The sequence below is a fragment of the Balearica regulorum genome, chromosome 19, assembly GCF_011004875.1.
Source record: "Balearica regulorum gibbericeps isolate bBalReg1 chromosome 19, bBalReg1.pri, whole genome shotgun sequence".
NCBI lineage: Eukaryota > Metazoa > Chordata > Aves > Gruiformes > Gruidae > Balearica > Balearica regulorum.
In genome coordinates this window covers 12,774,438-12,792,846 of record NC_046202.1, presented here as the reverse complement: position 1 = coordinate 12,792,846, position 18,409 = coordinate 12,774,438, and the positions used below count along the sequence as shown (strand labels likewise).

General features: G+C 53.1%; 2 protein-coding genes across 2 annotated transcripts; one reads left to right on the top strand and one right to left on the bottom strand.

Annotated features, from left to right (window-relative positions):
• Positions 1–1,257: 1,257 nt before the first annotated feature.
• Positions 1,258–2,452, top strand: LOC104636979 (fibrinogen-like protein 1-like protein). Its single transcript, XM_075771370.1, has 2 exons — positions 1,258–1,343; positions 1,683–2,452. Exons 1-2 carry the CDS (start codon positions 1,289–1,291, stop codon positions 2,315–2,317), a joined length of 690 nt encoding a protein of 229 aa, XP_075627485.1. The 5' UTR covers positions 1,258–1,288; the 3' UTR covers positions 2,318–2,452.
• Positions 2,453–3,690: 1,238 nt separating this feature from the next.
• LOC104641070 (fibrinogen-like protein 1-like protein) lies at positions 3,691–6,433 on the bottom strand. The gene is made up of 3 exons (XM_075771319.1): positions 6,300–6,433; positions 5,161–5,469; positions 3,691–5,008 (listed from the first exon to the last, which is right to left on the bottom strand). Exons 1-3 carry the CDS (start codon positions 6,325–6,327, stop codon positions 4,380–4,382), a joined length of 966 nt encoding a protein of 321 aa, XP_075627434.1. The 5' UTR covers positions 6,328–6,433; the 3' UTR covers positions 3,691–4,379.
• Positions 6,434–18,409: the final 11,976 nt, after the last annotated feature.

Sequence of the window (18,409 nt, the reverse complement as noted above, 5' to 3'; positions counted from 1 at the left end):
AGCCCTCAGCCCCTACTGATCGAGGGCAAAAAGGCATCAGTGTTCACAGCCCAGCTCTGGGTCTGACTTCTTGGCAGCTCTCTGCAGGGAAGGAGCCTGAGACAGACCTCCGGCCATCGCACAAGTGTTGTGACATGCTGGGAGCTGGTAGCTGTTGAACCATCACCTGTAGGTTTTACCCTCTTTGATCTCCGGATGATACAAATCTCCTCTGTGCCCCTGATGTTCACACTCTTTCCCTTCTGTTTGCCTTTCCCCTCTCCTTTAGCTCCTTTATTGTACTGCAACAGTTGGTAGATCCCCAAAAAGATTTAACTCCTGGGCAGGTCCAGTATACTGCAGCTGATAAACGCCTCACAGCTGGTAAGTTTGGAGTACTGTATTTTTTTCTCAGGAAAAACCCCCTTAGGGCCTCTTTGTGTAATCTTGAGCAAAGACAAGCCACCAGATGGGCACAGAATGATTAACTTTGTCCATGCAAACAGGGGAGCTGAGATCCTCACGCAGAGGAGGTGTGTACAGGGAGAGACCCAGGTATAAAGGGACAGAGGCCAGCATGGAGTTGAGAGCAGCTGGACTGACTGCTCAGGCTCCCAGCACCCGCTCAGCAGCATCGATGGGTGAGTTGTCCTCTTCCTCGTGGCTCCTTTTCTGCAATGCTCACAGCTCTGGGGGATGCAAGTAGAAAACCAAGCTAAGTGACAGCAGTGGGGGACCACGGGAGTGGGAGCTGATGGAAGTGTCCAGTGACTGTCCCACTCCTTCCCTTTCCACCCAGCTGTTTCTTTCTAGTTCTCTGCTGCTGTTGCCACTGGGTTGTTCCCTGCAGCACCCAGAGCACCAGGTTTTATACACCAAAGTCAGCTGCAGCGCTGTGAACTATTTGCTCTGAATGCCCTTAACACAGATTTACTTCTTTCCCATAAAAATATCCTTTTGTGTCTAGACCTGTAGGAAAACAAACAAACCACATTCAGGAGAAACATGAGAAAATGTGACTGCAGGTTGCTGTCTGGTGCAGGGAAGGGGCTGATCAGGAAGGTGACAAAGCCATTTCTCACCATGCTTCAGTCCTGAAGGGGCAGAGCCTGTGCCGGAGCTGCAGCTTCCACCAGCCCGGGAGCCCCCGGCTCCCACCTGTGCCCCGTGGCTCTGCCTTCCCTGGTCCGAGCTCCCTGGGGGCTGGGGGGCTGCCCAGGGGTCCCAACAGTGATGGGCACTTTCCTCCCCAGGGCTCCAGGCTCGGACACGTTGGCTCCATGGGGACCTTGTCCTCCTGTCTGTGGCGATGGCAATGCTTCTGCTCTGCGTGACCCCAGCACATGCTGCCAGCTTCCAGGGTGGTGAGTACAGGTGCTGGGGGACAGTCGACGAGCGGCCAGGCTCGGGTGCAGCTGTGCCGCCCATCGCTGGCATGGCCAGGCTCTGAGGTGCTGGTGCAAGTGTCCCCGTGCCAGCAGCCACAGAGACAGCAGGTCTCCACATTCAGACCTAGGCTGCAAAGCAGGGTAATCCTTGCCTCTCATCACCAGCAGATAAGAGGCGTTTCCAACGTGTTTCACTGGTTGCAGAGCATCCAGTCAGATCCAGCGTCAGCAGCACTGGCACAGCTGCCCCACAGTAACCTGCCAGCACATTCTCCAGTACAGGTCCCTCATGTCTTGCTTGATCTGATGATGCAGGGTTCCCCGCAGACTGCAGCCACCTCACCAGCAGCAGCCCCAGTGGGGTGTACGTCATCCAGCCGGCAGGGTCACCCCCACGCGTGGTGTGGTGTGACATGGACACCGAAGGCAAGGGCTGGACCGTTGTCCAGAGAAACACTTACACCACCGAAATCACGTGGAAGGAGTCCTGGACCACCTACAAGTATGGCTTCGGGAACGTGCAGGGCGATCACTGGCTGGGCACCGAGTACCTGCACCTGCTGACACAGCAGGGCACCTACAAGGTCCGCTTCATCGTGCAGAATAAGGCCAACGTCACCCATTACGCCGAGTATGACATCTTCAGCGTGGAGAGCGAGGCCAGCGGGTACCCACTGAGGCTGGGCCGGTTCCTGGGCAGCGGGGATGACTATCTGACCAGCTATCACTCCAGGTACGGGGGCATACATGACAACATGAAGTTCAGCACGACCGACAGGGACCAGGACCAGTACAGCGGGAACTGTGCCAACAGCTACGGGGGCTGGTGGTACGACAAGTGCCAGAACGTCCTGCTCAATGGCAAGAGGTACATCTTCTGGCCAGGAACTTGCTCAAGCGGCGACTGCTCATCCTCCCTCATCCTGGTCAAACCCACAGATGTGTGCTGACTGTGCCGCAGCACCCAGCCTCCCGGGAGTTTGTGGGAGTGCCACCGTCCCCAGCTCAGTGCCCCGTTCCCACACCTGCCAACAGCCCTGGGCCAGCCCCAGCACACGTCCTGCGCTGCCCACAGCTCCTGCACCATCACCAGCTGAAACAGGAGCAATCGCCCGGAGCCCCGGGCACACAGGCAGCTTCGCCCCGTGCCGTGGTGCTGGCCAGCCCTGGGACGCAGGCACTGGTTTGGGGTGGGCGGCCCACTCCTGTCCTGGGGAGGGGGAGACAGTGCAAGTTCCCTTCCCTGTGCGATCGGTGTATCCCTGCTTTGCTCAGGCCCTGCTCCCTCCCTGGGCCCCACACACCCCACAGCTCTGCTACCCATGGTGGGAGAAATCAGCTGCAATAAACCCTGGAGCCAGACTTTGCTGCCTTGTGTCTACCTGTCGCTGTGACACTGCGCACGTGTGCGCGCGCGCACACACACACACAGGAGCACTCAAGGTTCCAGGGTGGAGGAGGATGCTGGAGGGCACCATGTTCATGGGGGAGGTCCCATTTGCTCCATCCCCTGTCTGAGACTCACCCTGTCCTTGCTCTGCTCCATGCCATGGCTGGGAGAGCTGGACTCCCAGCCCCATCCTGCAGCAAGGGCTGGCGGGGGGCGGGGGGTCAGAGTGCCTCCGAGGGGCATCATGTCACCAGGAGGGGGGTTCCTGCCATGGGGGATCCATCCCTGGGGTGGTCCCTGGGGTCCCTTGGCAGCCCAAGGCTGGGGGGGGGGGTGATGCTTCAGGGCCCCAGGGGGGTGGGGAGCCCCAGGGTATTGGGGCTGCCCCACAGCCCTCAGCCTGGGCTCTCTGCAGCGGGGGGCCAGGGGCCGCGGGGTGGTCGGGCAGGGCATCATGGCCAGTGCTTTCCCACCCTGGAGCAGGTGACATTGGGTAGCTGGGACCCCCCCCCAGGCTCGGCTGGCCATGGGCAACCCATGCCTGAGTTTTGGCCGGCAGCCAGGGAGCACACGGGGCTCGGGACGGCACCTCCTCCCCGGTGAGCCAGACTCGTGTTTGCACAACCCACCCCACGGCGATGGTGCAAGCGTGCTGCGGTGGGACTGTGCTGGGATGGGCACGTGGGAGTTGGAGTGGGAGCGCTGGGCAGTAGTGGGAGCGCTGGGCGATGCCCTGTGCAGATGCCCAGTGTGCCAGGGTGATGCCCAGAAGGCACCAAACAGCCCCTTTCTGCTCGGGGGGCTGGCACGCAGCAATGCCATGCAAAGCACCAGAGCGACCTGTCCTTCCCCGAAGCTTCCCCGGCATCAAAACCTTGCAGTTTCTTTATTTAAATGTAGCCATGTTTTATTAACATTAATTCCCTATTTGATAATTTCCCTGCAATCCCACAGATTTTTTTCATAAGAAACCTGCCCTAGTACCGCTGCTCAGTCCCATATCAGCCCGCACAAACATGCCAGAGATGCGGAGCAGGTATTTGCAGGTTGTAGGTATTTGTTTAGACACAGGATTTTACTGGAGGCTTTAACAGCCACTGAACAGAGAACCAGTATAGGTGAAAACACCTCTCCAGGGGTAGGTGTCCAGGCCACATCTTCAGCAAGTGGGGTTAATTCAGATTTACTAGGAAATAAGGAAACTTTATCCTTCCCTCACCCCAGCTAATGAGGGGGTGAGAGAAACCCTGAAAAGAATTATTTATAGAGCTTAGAAGGAAATGATTTCTACAGCTAGGAATAAGGACTTTTTTCTTGGGCTGCTCATCCAGGCTGTATGTTTCCAAAGCACATTTTATTCTCCAGAGCAGGCATGTTTCAGAAGTACATGGTTTGCAATGTGTTAGTCTGATTATAATGCAATTAAAATAAAAACAGCTCAAAGGAGAAGAACCCAGAAAGGGAAGCAGAGGAACTCTGCAAGAGACGTGAAAGAAAAATCTTTTGTCAGCCCCGGGTGTGCCCCACTGCCACCTGCTCCGCTCCCCCCCACCCCCAGCAAAGGGGCCCATCGGAGCACCGGTCTGGCCACGCACCTGGTGCAGACAGGCAGTGACACAGCCCTAGCAGTAGGTAATGGGTTTGATGAGGATGGCAGAGGCTTTGCAGTTCCCATTGCACAGGCTGCCCCACGTTATGGCCCCCTTGACGTTCAGCCGCACAGCATAACATGCCGAGTACCACCACCCGCCCCCATAGCTGGAGGCACAGTTCCCGCTGTAAGTGTCCTGATCCAGATCTTTGGCGGAGAACTTCATGTTGTCATGCATGGTGCTGGGGCTCTTTGAGGCCATGGCATCCTCCGCTGTCCCCGAGTACGCTCCCAGCCTCAGCCGGTAGCCCTGGGACTCATCTTCCACACTGAAGAGGCTGTAGTCTGCAAACTTGGTGTCATTTGCGGCATCCCAGATGACAAACCTGACCTGGTAGACCTTCTGCCTGGAGATCTGATGGATGTACTCAGTGCCCAGCCAGTACTCAGTGTGCACGTTCCCAAAGCCGTACTTGTAGGTGCTCCAGGACTCGGCCCAGGTGATCTCCGTGCTCTGCCGGTTCCTCTGGATGACCGTCCAGCCTCCGTCCGTCACGTTCATTTCGCAGTACACCACGATGGGGTGCAGCCCGGTGGGCTGGATGACGTAGATGCCGCTGGGGCTGCCAGCACGGATCTCACTGCAGTCCTTGGGCAAACCTGGGGCAGGAGAGAAGCTGAGTTAATAAGACCCTGTGCAACAAGACAGAGGCGCGTCCCATAGTCCTCCTGTGGCTGGTTCTGCAAGACCAAGACATTAATAAGACCTGGATTGCCTGAGGACCACGGATCAGTGCAAACACCATCCTCACCTGTGCACACAACGCCTGCGTCCTCGCTGTGCCTGCAGTTGTGCTGTCCCCAAGCCTGCAGCGAGCAGTCGGTGAGGAGCTCCTCCTCCCCATTGCAGTTAACGTCGTCCAGCCAGATAGTCCCAGATCCACTCCCAAAATAAGCATTACTTGGGGCTGATATCGCCTCTCCACAGCTGAGCTGCCTACACACCACAGAGGCATCTCTCATGTCCCAGCTGTCATCACACACTGTTCCCCACTCATTGCGGTACCAAACCTCCACCCGTCCGGAGCACTGGTTGGAGCCATTCACCAGCCGGAGCTGACCTGGAACATGGAAAACAGCAGTAGAGAGGAAATTTGGCAATGCGGGAGGATGACACCAAGGAAAGCTGGAGCTCAGATCAGGAGCTCCTTCTGGCTCAAGAAATGGAGTCCAGGCAGTGAGATGTAGGGCCTTTACACCTCTGATCGTTCTCCTGGCTGGGGAAGGAGCCTTTGTCTTCTGAAGTCTCCATTTCCAACTATTTTTGGTGTGCTGTGGCCCCAGAGACTGGGCATGGGATTACTATGGGTTCCCTCAGCCACGTGGGCATCAGCCATCCTCTCCCGCCTCTGCAGAGGTTTCACCCTCCTGGGAGTACCCCAGGAGCAAGGCTGAGGGTGAGACAAGGAATGGTACAGCCTGGTGAAGTACCCTCAGACAAGGGTATTTCACAGGAGAAGACCACTTCTCTGGTTCTTAACCATGGGACAAGGGAAATAGTTGGGGATGCTGGTGGTGGGACAATCCTTTCTTTCTTTCTTCTGCATCCTTCCCACTGACTGTCCCTATCATCCTCCTGCGGGGCAGGGGATGTGTGGGGAGGGACAGCCTTGACCTCAGGAGGGGATCAGAGCAAACTCTCTGGGCTTCTCCACACCTACACATGAGCAGAAAGGCCTGTGACTGCAAGGTCCTGTGTCTGCACCCACCAGACGTTTGAGGAAGGGCGGGTGACTCACGCTGGGGCAGGTATCTCTCTTGGGGGGTGCTGGGGCTCTGCTGACAGCTCGGGGGGGAGCACCAGGTTGGAAGATGCCCTCCCTGACATCCCGCTCTGGGGTGGTCCTAGCCATGTGCTGCTGGCAGAGATGGAGACCTGCCATGTACCCACCATTCACGAACACGTTCAGAGCAGACATGGTGTTATTCAAGACAGATCGATTGAAGAGGTTTTGGCTTTGGATGCTCCTGGTGAGATGTGGGGTAGGCAGGGCCAACACACAGGCAAGGAACAGGAGGGGAGCACACGGGGCAGCTGAGGGAGGAAGGGACAAGATGAGAGTCAAACAGAGCATCCCACCGCTGATGTCAAACACGCCATGGGGAGCTGCGGTGAGGTGAATCAGCTGCAAGTCACCCCAAACCTGTGAGGATGGCACAGGGCTGCCCTTCTGACACGAATCTTGTAGCTGGACTCTGCTGTCCCCAGGCTTCCTGGCAGATCCCACAGTGCCCAGGAAATCCGGGAGCAAAATCAAGCAATCACAAGAGATACCTTTGCAGATCAGAAGAAACTTGACCAAAGTGTTTATCTTTAAGCATAAACTTAAACACAAAACCTTTCAGAATATTTTCTGCCCCTCCAGCTCATTACACAGCTAGGTGGTATTTCTTCAGACTTTCCACTATGCTCTGGAAAATCCAAAGGAAAAAAAAACTGTAAAAAAACTTGTAATCAAATAAAAATAATAATGTTATTCAACTTAATTACAATAATAGTTATCCCAAGATTAAAATCTGAACATTCATTTAAAGATGACATCACAGCTGCACCTCTGGGGGTTACAGCAGTGTTGGATTGCAAAAACATCTGTAGAGGGACAATTTTTCCAATGGTGCCTCTATTCTGGACACCCCACAATGATGGACCCTTGATAGCAATTAGAACTCTACACTTTCATACATCAGTAAATTCAATTTTACATTTTTAACACACACTTAGATTTATGACTCTGCTGGGATAGAACTACAGTGCAGTGACTATCTGCTAGACATGGACCCATCCTTTCCTCTGAACCTGCCCCTGCTCTGCCGGGACAGAGCCATACTCCTAGGAGATGAGTTGCTGAGATATTTTTCTTTGTTCAACATCTTCTCTGTCCCCACCGACCCATTTACATGGGAAAGACCACTCTGACCTTCCCTCTGTACGTTTTGCCCTCCTGCTCCTAAGCACAGCCCTTCTTCAGTAGCCGGTTTGCAGAGACCTGCCCTTGCTTTGCCTGGACCCCGACTCCCACTGGCGCTCCCCCCGCTGTGCTGGCAGCGATGCAAGGTGCGGGAGCCCCTGTCCCTCCTGAGCGGCACAGAGACCAGGTCTGCAGGATGGCCAGCAAGGGTCTGCATCCCTCCAGCATGACCCAGCACAGATCTGACCGCCCTTGGGTCCCAGCTGTCTGGGAAGGGGTGGCACGCAGGTTCCCTCTCCCCACACCCAGCCCCTCCTGAGCTCTCCTCTGCCCGGGGAGCTGGGCTGAGGGCAGACCCAGGCATTTGCACATCCCTCTCAAACCTTCTGCCTTGTCCTGAGAGAAGCAGCACGGACCTTGAGCCTGCCCTGCTTGCCAAGTCCTCTATCCATGGGAGGAGATGGACAGCTCTGCCGGGGGGAGGCTCTCAACACCCCCCTCCACCAGCACTGCTTCTGCCCTGCTCCCCACGCTCACACTCACCCATGTCGACTCCACGGGGACACTCAGAATTCAGAAAGTTACTGTAGATATGCTTTGAGTCACAAGATTTATAGCTTTGCCATGCCAGGGGAGGAGTGCGGCTGACGCAGCGGTCCCGTCCAGTTCTCCTCTTGGGGCGTGTTAATGAGCTGCCGGCAATAGGGCAGCAATCGGTGGGGGGATGTTCATCTGCTCTGATAAGAGCCGTTATCAGGACCTGAGCAAATACAGCCCAGGAGTGGCAAAGGCATCCAGGCACTTCCCATGTGTCAAGCAGGGCTTTTCCTGGGCTTGCCACCAGTGGGTGTTTGGAGACTTTTGCTGAGCTCCCTCCTGTCACCTCTACAGGGCAGAACCCTGGAGACCCAGCCTTGCTCATCACACAGCTGAGCAGGGTCTGGGGTCCCTCCTGGATGCCGCAAACCAGCGCCATGGAAGACCCCAGGGATGCCCCTGCTTTCTTCCAGAGCAAATACACTGTGTGGATCAATAGCGGTCACAGGCACAAAGCAGAACCAAGCAATGGTGGCAACTGTCCCTCTTGTCACGTCTGGGGCATCTGGGAACAGAGCTAAAGAGATGGGACCAGTTGAAACATGAAACTATTTCTGTCTGAGTCTCAGATGAAAGCAGGTATTGCTCCTAGGAGCACCTGGTCCTGGGAAAATCTCCTGCCTCTTCCAACTGAGGGTGCAGAAATTGCGTGGTCCACAGCATGTCCTCTGCACGGGGCAGCCACGTGCCACCAGCCATCACCGTGTGAAGCTCCTGCTATCTACAGTACAACCTATGGTGACAAATGACACTTTTTGCCCCAGCAAGCTTTGACCTATTTTTGCAAAAAAAAATACTGAAAAAAAAAAAAATTCCTAACTCTCACATTTGAAAAATGACTGAATAATATCATCAGCTGCAAAAATGTCATCCACTGAGAGAGTGAAAGTTTCAGGACAGAAGGGACTTTCGCCAGCAAGGCTGAGATGACTGTGAAGGTGAAACACAAGTTGTATTGCTTGCACAAAGAAGTCCAGGTTACCTCAAGATACTTCCAGAGTTATTCTTGGGCACTATCTTGCAGCTCAGCCATTGGAGTAGAGCAAACAGGGAGGTAAACAGCATTTCCAAAAAAAGTTGATAAGTGAATCAAGAACCTAGGAGATTTTTTTTTCCCCATGTGCCTGCTACATGACGTTTCAAAAACATTTTATCTCATAACTCATTTCTGCAGAGATGTGACACTTGGACCACTACCTTGGGAGGGATGGAATGTCACCCCGTTCCAGCACTTCTGTTTCATGGCAGGTCCATGTAAGTGCCACAAGTCAGCCAGAACTGCGGCTGCTGGGGTGGCCGCAAAGCCACGCTGAGCTCAGAGGAGCCCTGGCTGAGAAGCTGGGAGCGTCTGACCCATGAAGTAGGGCATCACCAAGCAGACGATGCTCTTTCAGAGCTCTGACAGGCACCATGGACCTGGGACCGTCAGTCGCTGCCATGGACCCGCACTCGCTGACCTCCCTTTCACCTCCTGAGTACAGAGCCCACCCGCATGCGGCTGAAGTGGCTTCGCAACGGTGCGAAGCTGCTCTAACACTGATGAAAAGCCCCCCCCCCCCCAGGAGCCACAGCCTCCCTGGCCCTCCCAGGGCACAGGTCTGGAGCAGGGCAGCTCGGGCAGCGAGCGGGCAAGAGGCAGCTCCCACCACCGCAGGGATGCCCTCGTGTCAGCGTGGGCTTATTGAACAGCCGCTGCATGCTGCTACCAAGCTGTTCTCCACCGTTTTTATGGACATTTGTTTCTAAGCAGTTATTTCTACCTCCCCCTCCTTGACTTTGTCTTTATTGGCCTCTGGAGCATCTGCAAGACGGGCAATGTTTGTGTCCCAGCTGTGAGGTGTGAGCGGTGTTTTCTTTTCCCAGAAGAAATCTCCAAGTGCATCCTGCGTAAAGAAAACACTGTTATCTGTGCTGTTATGTACCTGTGCACACCCATAAAATTTTACTGTGTTGAATGTGTCACTTTTGGTGCCTATTTCCAGCATTATAAACTAGGATTAAGTTTGTGTAAAGCAAATCATAGAATCATAGGACTGTTTAGGTTGGAAAAGACCCATAAGGTCATCGAGTCCAACCATTAACCCAGCACTGCCAAGTCCAACCACTAAACCGTGTCCCTAAGTGCCACATCTACACATCTTTCAAATCCCTCCAGGGATGGTGACTCCACCACTTCCCTGGGCAGCCTGTTCCAACGACTGACAACCCTCTGGGTGAAGAAATTTTTCCTAATATCCAATCTAACCCTCCCCTGGAGCAATTTGAGGCTGTTTCCTCTCATCCTATCACTTGTTACTTGGGAGAAGAGACCAACCCCCACCTGGCTATGACCTCCTTTCAGGTAGTTGTAGAGAGCGATAAGGTCTCCCCTCAGCCTCCTCTTCTCCAGACTAAACACCCCCAGTTCCCTCAGCTGCTCCTCATCAGACTTGTGCTCCAGACCCTTCACCAGCTTTGTTGCCCTTCTCTGGACATGCTCCAGCACCTCAATGTCCTTCTTGTAGTGAGGGGCCCAAAACTGAACCCAGCACTCGAGGTGCAGCCTCACCAGTGCCAAGTACAGGGAGACGGTCACTGCCCTGGTCCTGCTGGCCACACTATCCCTGATACAAGCCAGGATGCTCTTGGCCTTTTTGGCATGTGTCAGGAAGACTGAACTCAAAGATCTAATATCATCCGAGTATGGGCAAGAAAGAAATTCTTGCAATAGCTGATAAGCTCTATCGCCATGTTCATCAGGAGAAAGGGGCCTTGGGTTCCCATCTCATTGATGGAGGAACCTCCTCCTCCTCTTTGGTTTAAGTGGCTTCAATGCTGCAAGTGAAGATACCAAAAAGCACCATTTATGAACACTTTGCTGCTTGCTGATCCCTGGTTCAGAGGCCAGGACCTTCCTGGTGTATTTGCCTTTGTTTTTGCACCAGTGTTGATGAACTTTCCTCTGACCATCATCCCTTCCTTTTTCCTACTTGGCCAGTTTGCTCTGCCCCTGCCACTGCCTGTGCTGATGCAGGAGCTCCATCTCACTCATCCTTTGCTCCGACATTGCTGGGGAATTTGAGGCTCTTCCAGGATACTGAGCAGTGAAAGGGTAGTCCCTGCCTCTTGGGGATAACACAGTGGCTGATCCGCTTCCCTTTGCTTTCATCCAGGCCTCTTACAGGGATTTTGCTTTCCTCTTCCCATGTGAGACCAAGGCAGCAGCTGACTGCATCCCCTTCCCACCCTGTTGTTGGGACCCATGGCACTGCTTAGCCCCGGACTTCACCTGAGCCTGGACCATCCCCACATTGGCATAAAGAAGACTGTCAAGGTGACAGACCACTGCTGTGGGGCAGAGCAAGCAGGAAGACGCTGATGCTCTCCTGCATCCCTCCAGCAGCAGCCAACGCCTGGGGTGACATTTGCTGCCAAGCAGAGCAAGCTGGTAACCACCACCTTTCCCTGCAAACTGCCTCCTGACCCCAAATCTGCATGTAGAGGGGATGGGGCAAGTGAAGAGGATCTTCCTGACCCCTGTCAGTGACAGTTGATGCTCTGAAATGTGCTATTAATTAAAATCAACCATGTATGAAGCAAAGAAAAATGGTCAGCAAAGGCTGGGACCACCAGTCTTTCTTTTCCCAGCCTGCATGGACTTTCTGCTTCCATATGGAAATCCCAGAGTTGCATCTGGCCATTAAACCAGGAGGCCACTGGCCTCTTCCCTTACTAAAAATCCAAGGTCATCACTAGCCCTGGTTCTGTCCCATGCAGTTATGGTTTCAGTCTCTTTGTGTGAACAAGGCTCCTGCAGCACATCCCACCCCTCCTGGCTGTGACCGTGGTGCTCTGCAGGGGAGGAAGAGGCACCCAGAGGTGATCAGGAGATGCCATGGGGTGCAATGCTGACACCCACGTGGCAGAAAACCCAACACTGCAGCCCCAGCAGCAGCTGGGGACAGGAATGGGCAGACAGATCTTGTGTGAGGTGCTCCTGGTCTGAACTATGAGACAGAAACATCTCAGGGTTGTCACCAGGCAGAGCCCCTTCCCCATGGCTGTCTGTGGCCAGGGGACGTCCAGGGTTGGTGTCTCATTCCCCTGGGAACCCAGCAAGACACCTTCCCACATCTGGGTAGCTCCTCTCTCCCCTTCAGAGCATGTCTTCCTCCCCTGTGAGCCCAAAGGACAATGTGAGACAATATCATGTCACCTACGTCCTGAATTCCTCCTGAAGGCTCTCAAGACACAATGCGACCATTGACTGGCACAGGAGTGAAAAGGAAAACAGATATGCGTAAGCACTGGACCAGTGTGTGAACTTGCCATTGAGAAAGAAATTGCTTAACAGGGAGGGATTCAATGGCTAGCAAAGGTGGACCAAGAAATACAATCCTCTGCACAGCTCCATGGCTGCCGGCGAGCAGCAGACGTGCTGTGCAGCAATGCCATCTGCTGCCTCCAGCCGCCGGCGGGCTGAAACCTGGGAGCTCGCTCTGCAAACAGCCGCAGCAGGTTCAGGGACGGAGGGGGATGCTGCTCATTACTTTCCATCTTCCAAACCCTGGACTTTATTGCCACAGATGAAATGATTAGCCAGCCAAGAACAAAATTAAGTGCTTTTATGGCGGTACCTCTGCACCATTCCTTTAAACCACTGTGATGATTTAACACTTGATCTTCCCTGATGGGGAAGGAGAGTCCCTGGTCTGCCATGTGGACTCTGCATCCATGAAATTTCAGCCCGGGGAATGGTTGGGATTGTCAGGACCCAACTTGTAGGTAGGGCAGGTCATTGCTAATCTCATCACCACTTTGTGCACTGCCAGTACTGCAAATCCTCAGAGAAAATGGGCTCGAGGAGTTCTCAGTATGTAGACTCAGCTATCATGGACAGTCTTTAGCAGAGACAGGTTTGAACATGGCTTTTGAAAGGTAGTGTTGGCACTGGACTGAGTGTGACAAGAGCTGTTCAGGGGGAATTTTATTGGAGTTAAAATTAAAAATGTTATTCAAATTCTCTAATTATATCCCTTTTTCTCCCTTATTCATGTCCAAATATAACAGTTGTGCTGAGCTTTGTTCCCGGTGTCCCCAACACCTGCACACCAGCCATGCTCCCCCACGGGGGCCAAGCCATCCTGGTGAGCATCACCCCTCAGCACAGCACGCACAGGGTCACTGCAGGGAGACAGGCTCATGGGCATGACACACAAGGACTTTGGGTTTGCCAGCATTATTGGTAAAATTCAGCTCTCCAGACAAATCCTTCATATTCCAAACCCAACGATGGAAGAAATAGGATGATGCAGATGTCTTCATATCATCCTGGGGCCATCCTCCAAAGAGGCACTTCTAACACCCTTTTAGTTTCAAGCCAGTGAATTTTCATATGGACTCACAGCATGTGCAGCCCCACAGTGACATGAGTGCCAGGTTTAATCAGTTCAGCAGAACATCATTTGCTTTACAGTGTTCCAACACTCGGTTACAGCATCCTCTTCCCTCTGCCCATAGATAGGAAATATTTTGAGGTCAAGGCTACTTGTCTCATGAAATACCTTCCCAGATGTTAGGCAGTAAAGTGACTTTTCTTTCAACCCCGTCCTAATAATTTGGCTATGGCTACAGGCTTGGCAGGGCTCAGCCAAGCCCGGCTGCAGCAATTACTGCTCTGTCCTGGTTCCCACATCTCAGGAGCCTGCAGGTCCCCGCCAGGCTGGCTCTTGCCTCGGGATGGTTTCAGCAGCGCCGTGGTCCAGCCCCATGGGGTGGTGGGTGGCCTGGGAAAGGCTCCAGCTCCTGGGGGACCTGAAACAATTCCTCAGCAGGGGCACAGAGGCAGAAGAGGCACTGTGTCCATTAGCTGGGGTCACCAAACTTCACCAAAAAGGGAAAACGATTAAACAGCTGCTTGACATTGTCTCTTCTTGGCCAATGCTGAGCATTATGGTGAGAGCTGTGTGACTTGGCCCTAGGATGGGTGTATCCTCGCTCCTCTCAATTCCCCGGTCATGGAAACACGGTGCATATGGAGGAGCTTCCCTGCCCACTCCCCAGCCTATAAAAAATGCATCTTTTAGGCCAGAGCGATTTCTTACCAAGTAAGGATCAGCAAAGAGAGGGGAGAGGACCCCTTCCCAAAGAGACCTTTGGGTGCCAAAGGAAAGGTGCTGTGGTCAGATGCAAGGGTCACCTCCAGGCACAGAGGTGGCCACAGCTCCCTACTTCTTGTCCACATGGGTACAAAAGAGGTCCCAGAACTTGCAGGATGCCCCACAGGCAGGATTTCTCCTTGGCGACATTCAACTGTGAGCAGACAGCTCCTGGCCAGGAATTTGGGAGGGTTGGGGTTGAGCTGTTGAGTGGGGTTTGGCTGTTGCACACTTCTGTGGTGCGGCTGTTTGTGCTGTGGTGCCAGCCCCAAGCTCTCGGCTCAGGAGCTACCGAATCTGGTAACAGGGATGGCATTATTGGCTCCAATAGTGAAACGGCGACTGAAAATATGTAAGTATGTGTATTAGTGTCTGGGATGGCCATCGACTGCAGCATCCCTCAAAACAGTACCCGAGGACTGGCACTATGGTACCAGGGACAGCCTGTTCAGAGGGAAAGCTGCCAGCAGCCCCTCCGGTTTGAGCAAGACCACCAGCCCAAAAACATGCTCCAGGCTTGCAGGTATGGAGTAAGGCCGGAGCCTTTTGCTCCAGTTCAACAGCTCGCTGATGTTGGAAAGAAATTAGTCTGCAGCTGGATCAACTCCAGGCTGGAGCCAGAGAAGGTGAGGTGACACCGGCACACCTGGGCGATGCCTTGCCACTAGCAGCAAAGAGAAAAAGCATCTGTAGGTGTCTCCATGGGATCTGTGCCCATCGTGCTATGAGCCAGGAGCCAGGCAGTGCTCACTGCCACACCGGAGAAGGTGGGTGGTGCTGGTGCTGTTTGGGGACATCAGCCCTGTGTGAACCGTGGCATGTGATGGGGTTTTCCCACAGCTGGACCCCTGTGAGCTCATCAGGTGCTGCTCTGCCCACCCCACCAGGATCCTGCCTGCACGACAGGGACATGGATGTGGTCTCGCCACCAGGCAGGTGGCCATCTCCGTTGCAGGTGATTGACTGAAATCAGTCAGGGAAAACTGTGACAGAAAGTTTAGCACGGTCTCCTTGGAATATATCAAAGCAGCGTCAGTCATCTAATAGGATAAGTAACGTAAGCTGTGTTGCACAAAGAGGAGCGCTAATGGGATATCACTTTGTGCAGGAGACAGTTTGATGTATCTGGGCCACTGCTAACTAAATCCTCCCTGAAGTCCCCTCTCTGTGGCTCTTCTAGCTCCAGGATTAATCAGCTCTCTCCTTTTTATCTTAAAGACATGAGGCCATCGGCTGCCTGCAGCTCTGAATGCAAAGCACTGCGGGAGCCCGCGTTACCCTCCAGGGAGCATCAGTGGGGACAGCACAGTGGCAGCCTTGGCCACCTGCCCAGGGGCTGTGTCCTGCTCGCAGGTCCTGCTTTATTTATGGCGGCTCCTGCCTGCACAATGCCCAGGGAGCCAGTGCTGAGCCTAGCATTGTGTGGTCCAGCGAGCACTGGGGTGCAGGGCAAGCCCTGATTTTGGTTCCTGACAGCTACCCGGGTGCAGAGGAGAAGCATGTCATGACCCACATGGCTAAAGTCACATTTAGGATCATAACTCAGGCTTGCCTTGACTTTGGAGCACTTGGGGCAGGGTTGACTTCTTCTAGTCTGTGATTCTTCCCCAAAACCAAAAGTCTTCCTTGCAGAGAGTCAAAGGGCAGGAGAAAGGAGGAGAAAAAAAGAACTCACAGAGAAGGATTCAAATGTCTTTTTGAAGGAAACCCACAGCAACCTCAGCTGCCTGTGCCTTGGGGGATAACAGGCCAAGTGGCCTCAGAAGGACTCGAATGTCCACTAATTTTGTGTAGCTTAGGCATGATCGAGAGAAAGATGCCCCGTTTTACACCAGTGCACAGTTAAGCAAAGCCCTGCACAGAGACAAGCTCTGAGAGCAGCTGCAGGACTTTCCATCAGCAGAGCCAACTGGGTCCTTGCACTCTCCCTTACCCCTGTGCATGCATCTCATTCCACCAAACCTCTGTTTCAGCAAGATGCAGCATCCATTTGCAAGACCAAGACTCACAGCCCAACAGGGCTTTCTGCTGTAGCCCGCAGTTTCGGTGCAAGCATTGAGGGCTGGGAAGAGCTCACAGGCTCCGAGTCTGTCACAGTCACCCAGAAAAGAGGTGACAGCAGAGCCTGCACCAGCATTGCTGCCACAGGGCCGTGGTGCTGCCACCAGCCTGGAAGAGCAGGACAGGGTAACTGGGAGGTCTGGATAGTCATGGGACAGGTGGGGAAGTGGACTGAGGAACATCATTGCTCAAAGTGTAGGAACACAAGAGGAAATAGTTTTCAAGCGCAGATGCCAAGAGCTGCCAATAGATCAGCAGGAAGCTGAGTCCAGGGATCCTGTGTCACTAAAGGTCCATCAAGGCAGGGAGTCGGTGACCCAAAGGGCTTTGCAAACCATCAGGTCAAACGTCTCCAAGCCAAAGTGTGTGTTTGGAAGCTGTCAGAAACATCACTGGTGCGGCATCTCCCCAGGTGAAGAAGCCTCGGGCCAGGCACGCCAGGGTGTGAGCCCCTGCTCTGCACTGCCTGGCCCCGAGCCGGACCAGCGGCACGGCCAGCCTGGTGAGACCCACGTGTCACCTCTCCCACCGCTCACCAGCTCCTTGCTCCTCTGGGTCACCAGCTCCTCAAACTCACTGTCCAAACACGCATGTACCAGACTTGTAAATCTTCTGCTTTTGTCTCTGAAGAGGGAAAATCTGAGAACATCCCCAGAGACGCAGCTTTATCTCCTCCCTGTATTCAACTCATTTTCTCAGATAAATCCCCTTAGTTCCACCAGGGTTTAACAGGAATGGAAGACTGTTTCAAATGAGTCCAAACACTTCTATTTCCTATATGTACATCTTTCATCTTTAAAATGGCCTTTTTAAGTGCCAGTGCTTCTTAATCAGGCTTCAGCCTGAGACAGGCATCAAAGGAAGAACTGGCTGGTCAGGAGAGCAGGCTGCCTTCTTGTCCTAAATTTGCAAAAGAATCGTGAGATGACAAATTAATTCCCTAACTAATGTGAATATTTCATGCTGAAATGGTTTTCTACAGCATCCGGTCTGAGGAGGTTTTTGGGTGTGCATTTGTACATGGATGTATGTCCTTGTTCGTACTGAGATGGCATCTGCAGCTATGATGTAAAGGCACCAGTCTTCTACGTTCACAAAGCAACATTTGAAAAGAACCTCTTAGGGTTGTAAAAGTTTGAACAACAACAAAGTTTTCCATCCTTAAGTAGAAAAGTGACCAAGAAATAACTGACAACTTCAGTATGGTATTATATAACCATAAACATTTGCCAAGTTTAAAGAATAAAGACTACAAAGCATCTACTAAAGAACAGAATTTCAATAGAAGGATTTTTAGAATTGCTTATGTGATTTTAAAGAGAAAAGGGATGAAGAGGCTTCATTTCTCAAAGGAGTTTATGGCTCTGCAACATCATTTCTGGAGTGCTGAGCAGAGCGTTGTGACAGCACTTTCCACTACAAAGTTCTGTTTCTACCCTAAAAATAATCCCAAGAAGTTTGCTTTCTTACTTTGAAGGTCAAACCTTTCTCTAGCTGGTTTCTCATGCCAGGGATCTTCTCATTGGACAAGACGCTCTTTTTGGTTGACTCTCTTTGGGCCCAGCTGTGTCCAGATTTAGAAGCTCTCTGTGCAGTGTATTTGCGATCTGAAGTCTCTTTGCAGGTGCTCTGTGCAGCACCACATCACTAACACCAACATTGATGACCATCTTTCCAGGAGAACATGGAAGGGAAGAATTTCGAAGCTGCAGCCCAGGACAGGCACCTGGGAGGTGAGGCACATCAGCTTGTGCCCAAGGTGGTGGCATCAACTGAGACCTTTGTTGTTTGTCCCTTGTTGAGAGAGAACTGAGATAGGTTCAACGATGGATTTCCTCAATGGGTTCAACATTTTGCTTAGCAAACAGATCATTTGCCATCATCCCAAATGTAAAAGTCATTTTAAGTGCCTCCTGATCTGTAATGACAAAGACAAGTTTGCAGTAACCCAGAATTAGATCCCAAGTTGTTGCTGGTTATCTCCAGCAGCCTCTGTGAAGGGCTGTGCATCGAGGATGGCTCCAAGCACCCTTCCAAAAACTGTGCCCCTTGCTCAGCTCTGCTGTTCCTCCTTTGAGCAGAAAACTGCCCCACTGAGAATGTCACCTCTCACAGACCAAAGGGCAAGAAAGGTGAGTGAGTGTGGGATGGGAGATGGAGAGAGGGCACAGCCCCTGGGCTGGGCTGGAGAGAGGACGGAGAGACCTGAGCAGGACAAAGGTGACTTGGGGATGCTGGCGAAGGCGAGGCACGATGGGGCTGAGGGGAAGGATGACAGCACCTGAGGGCTGTAAGTG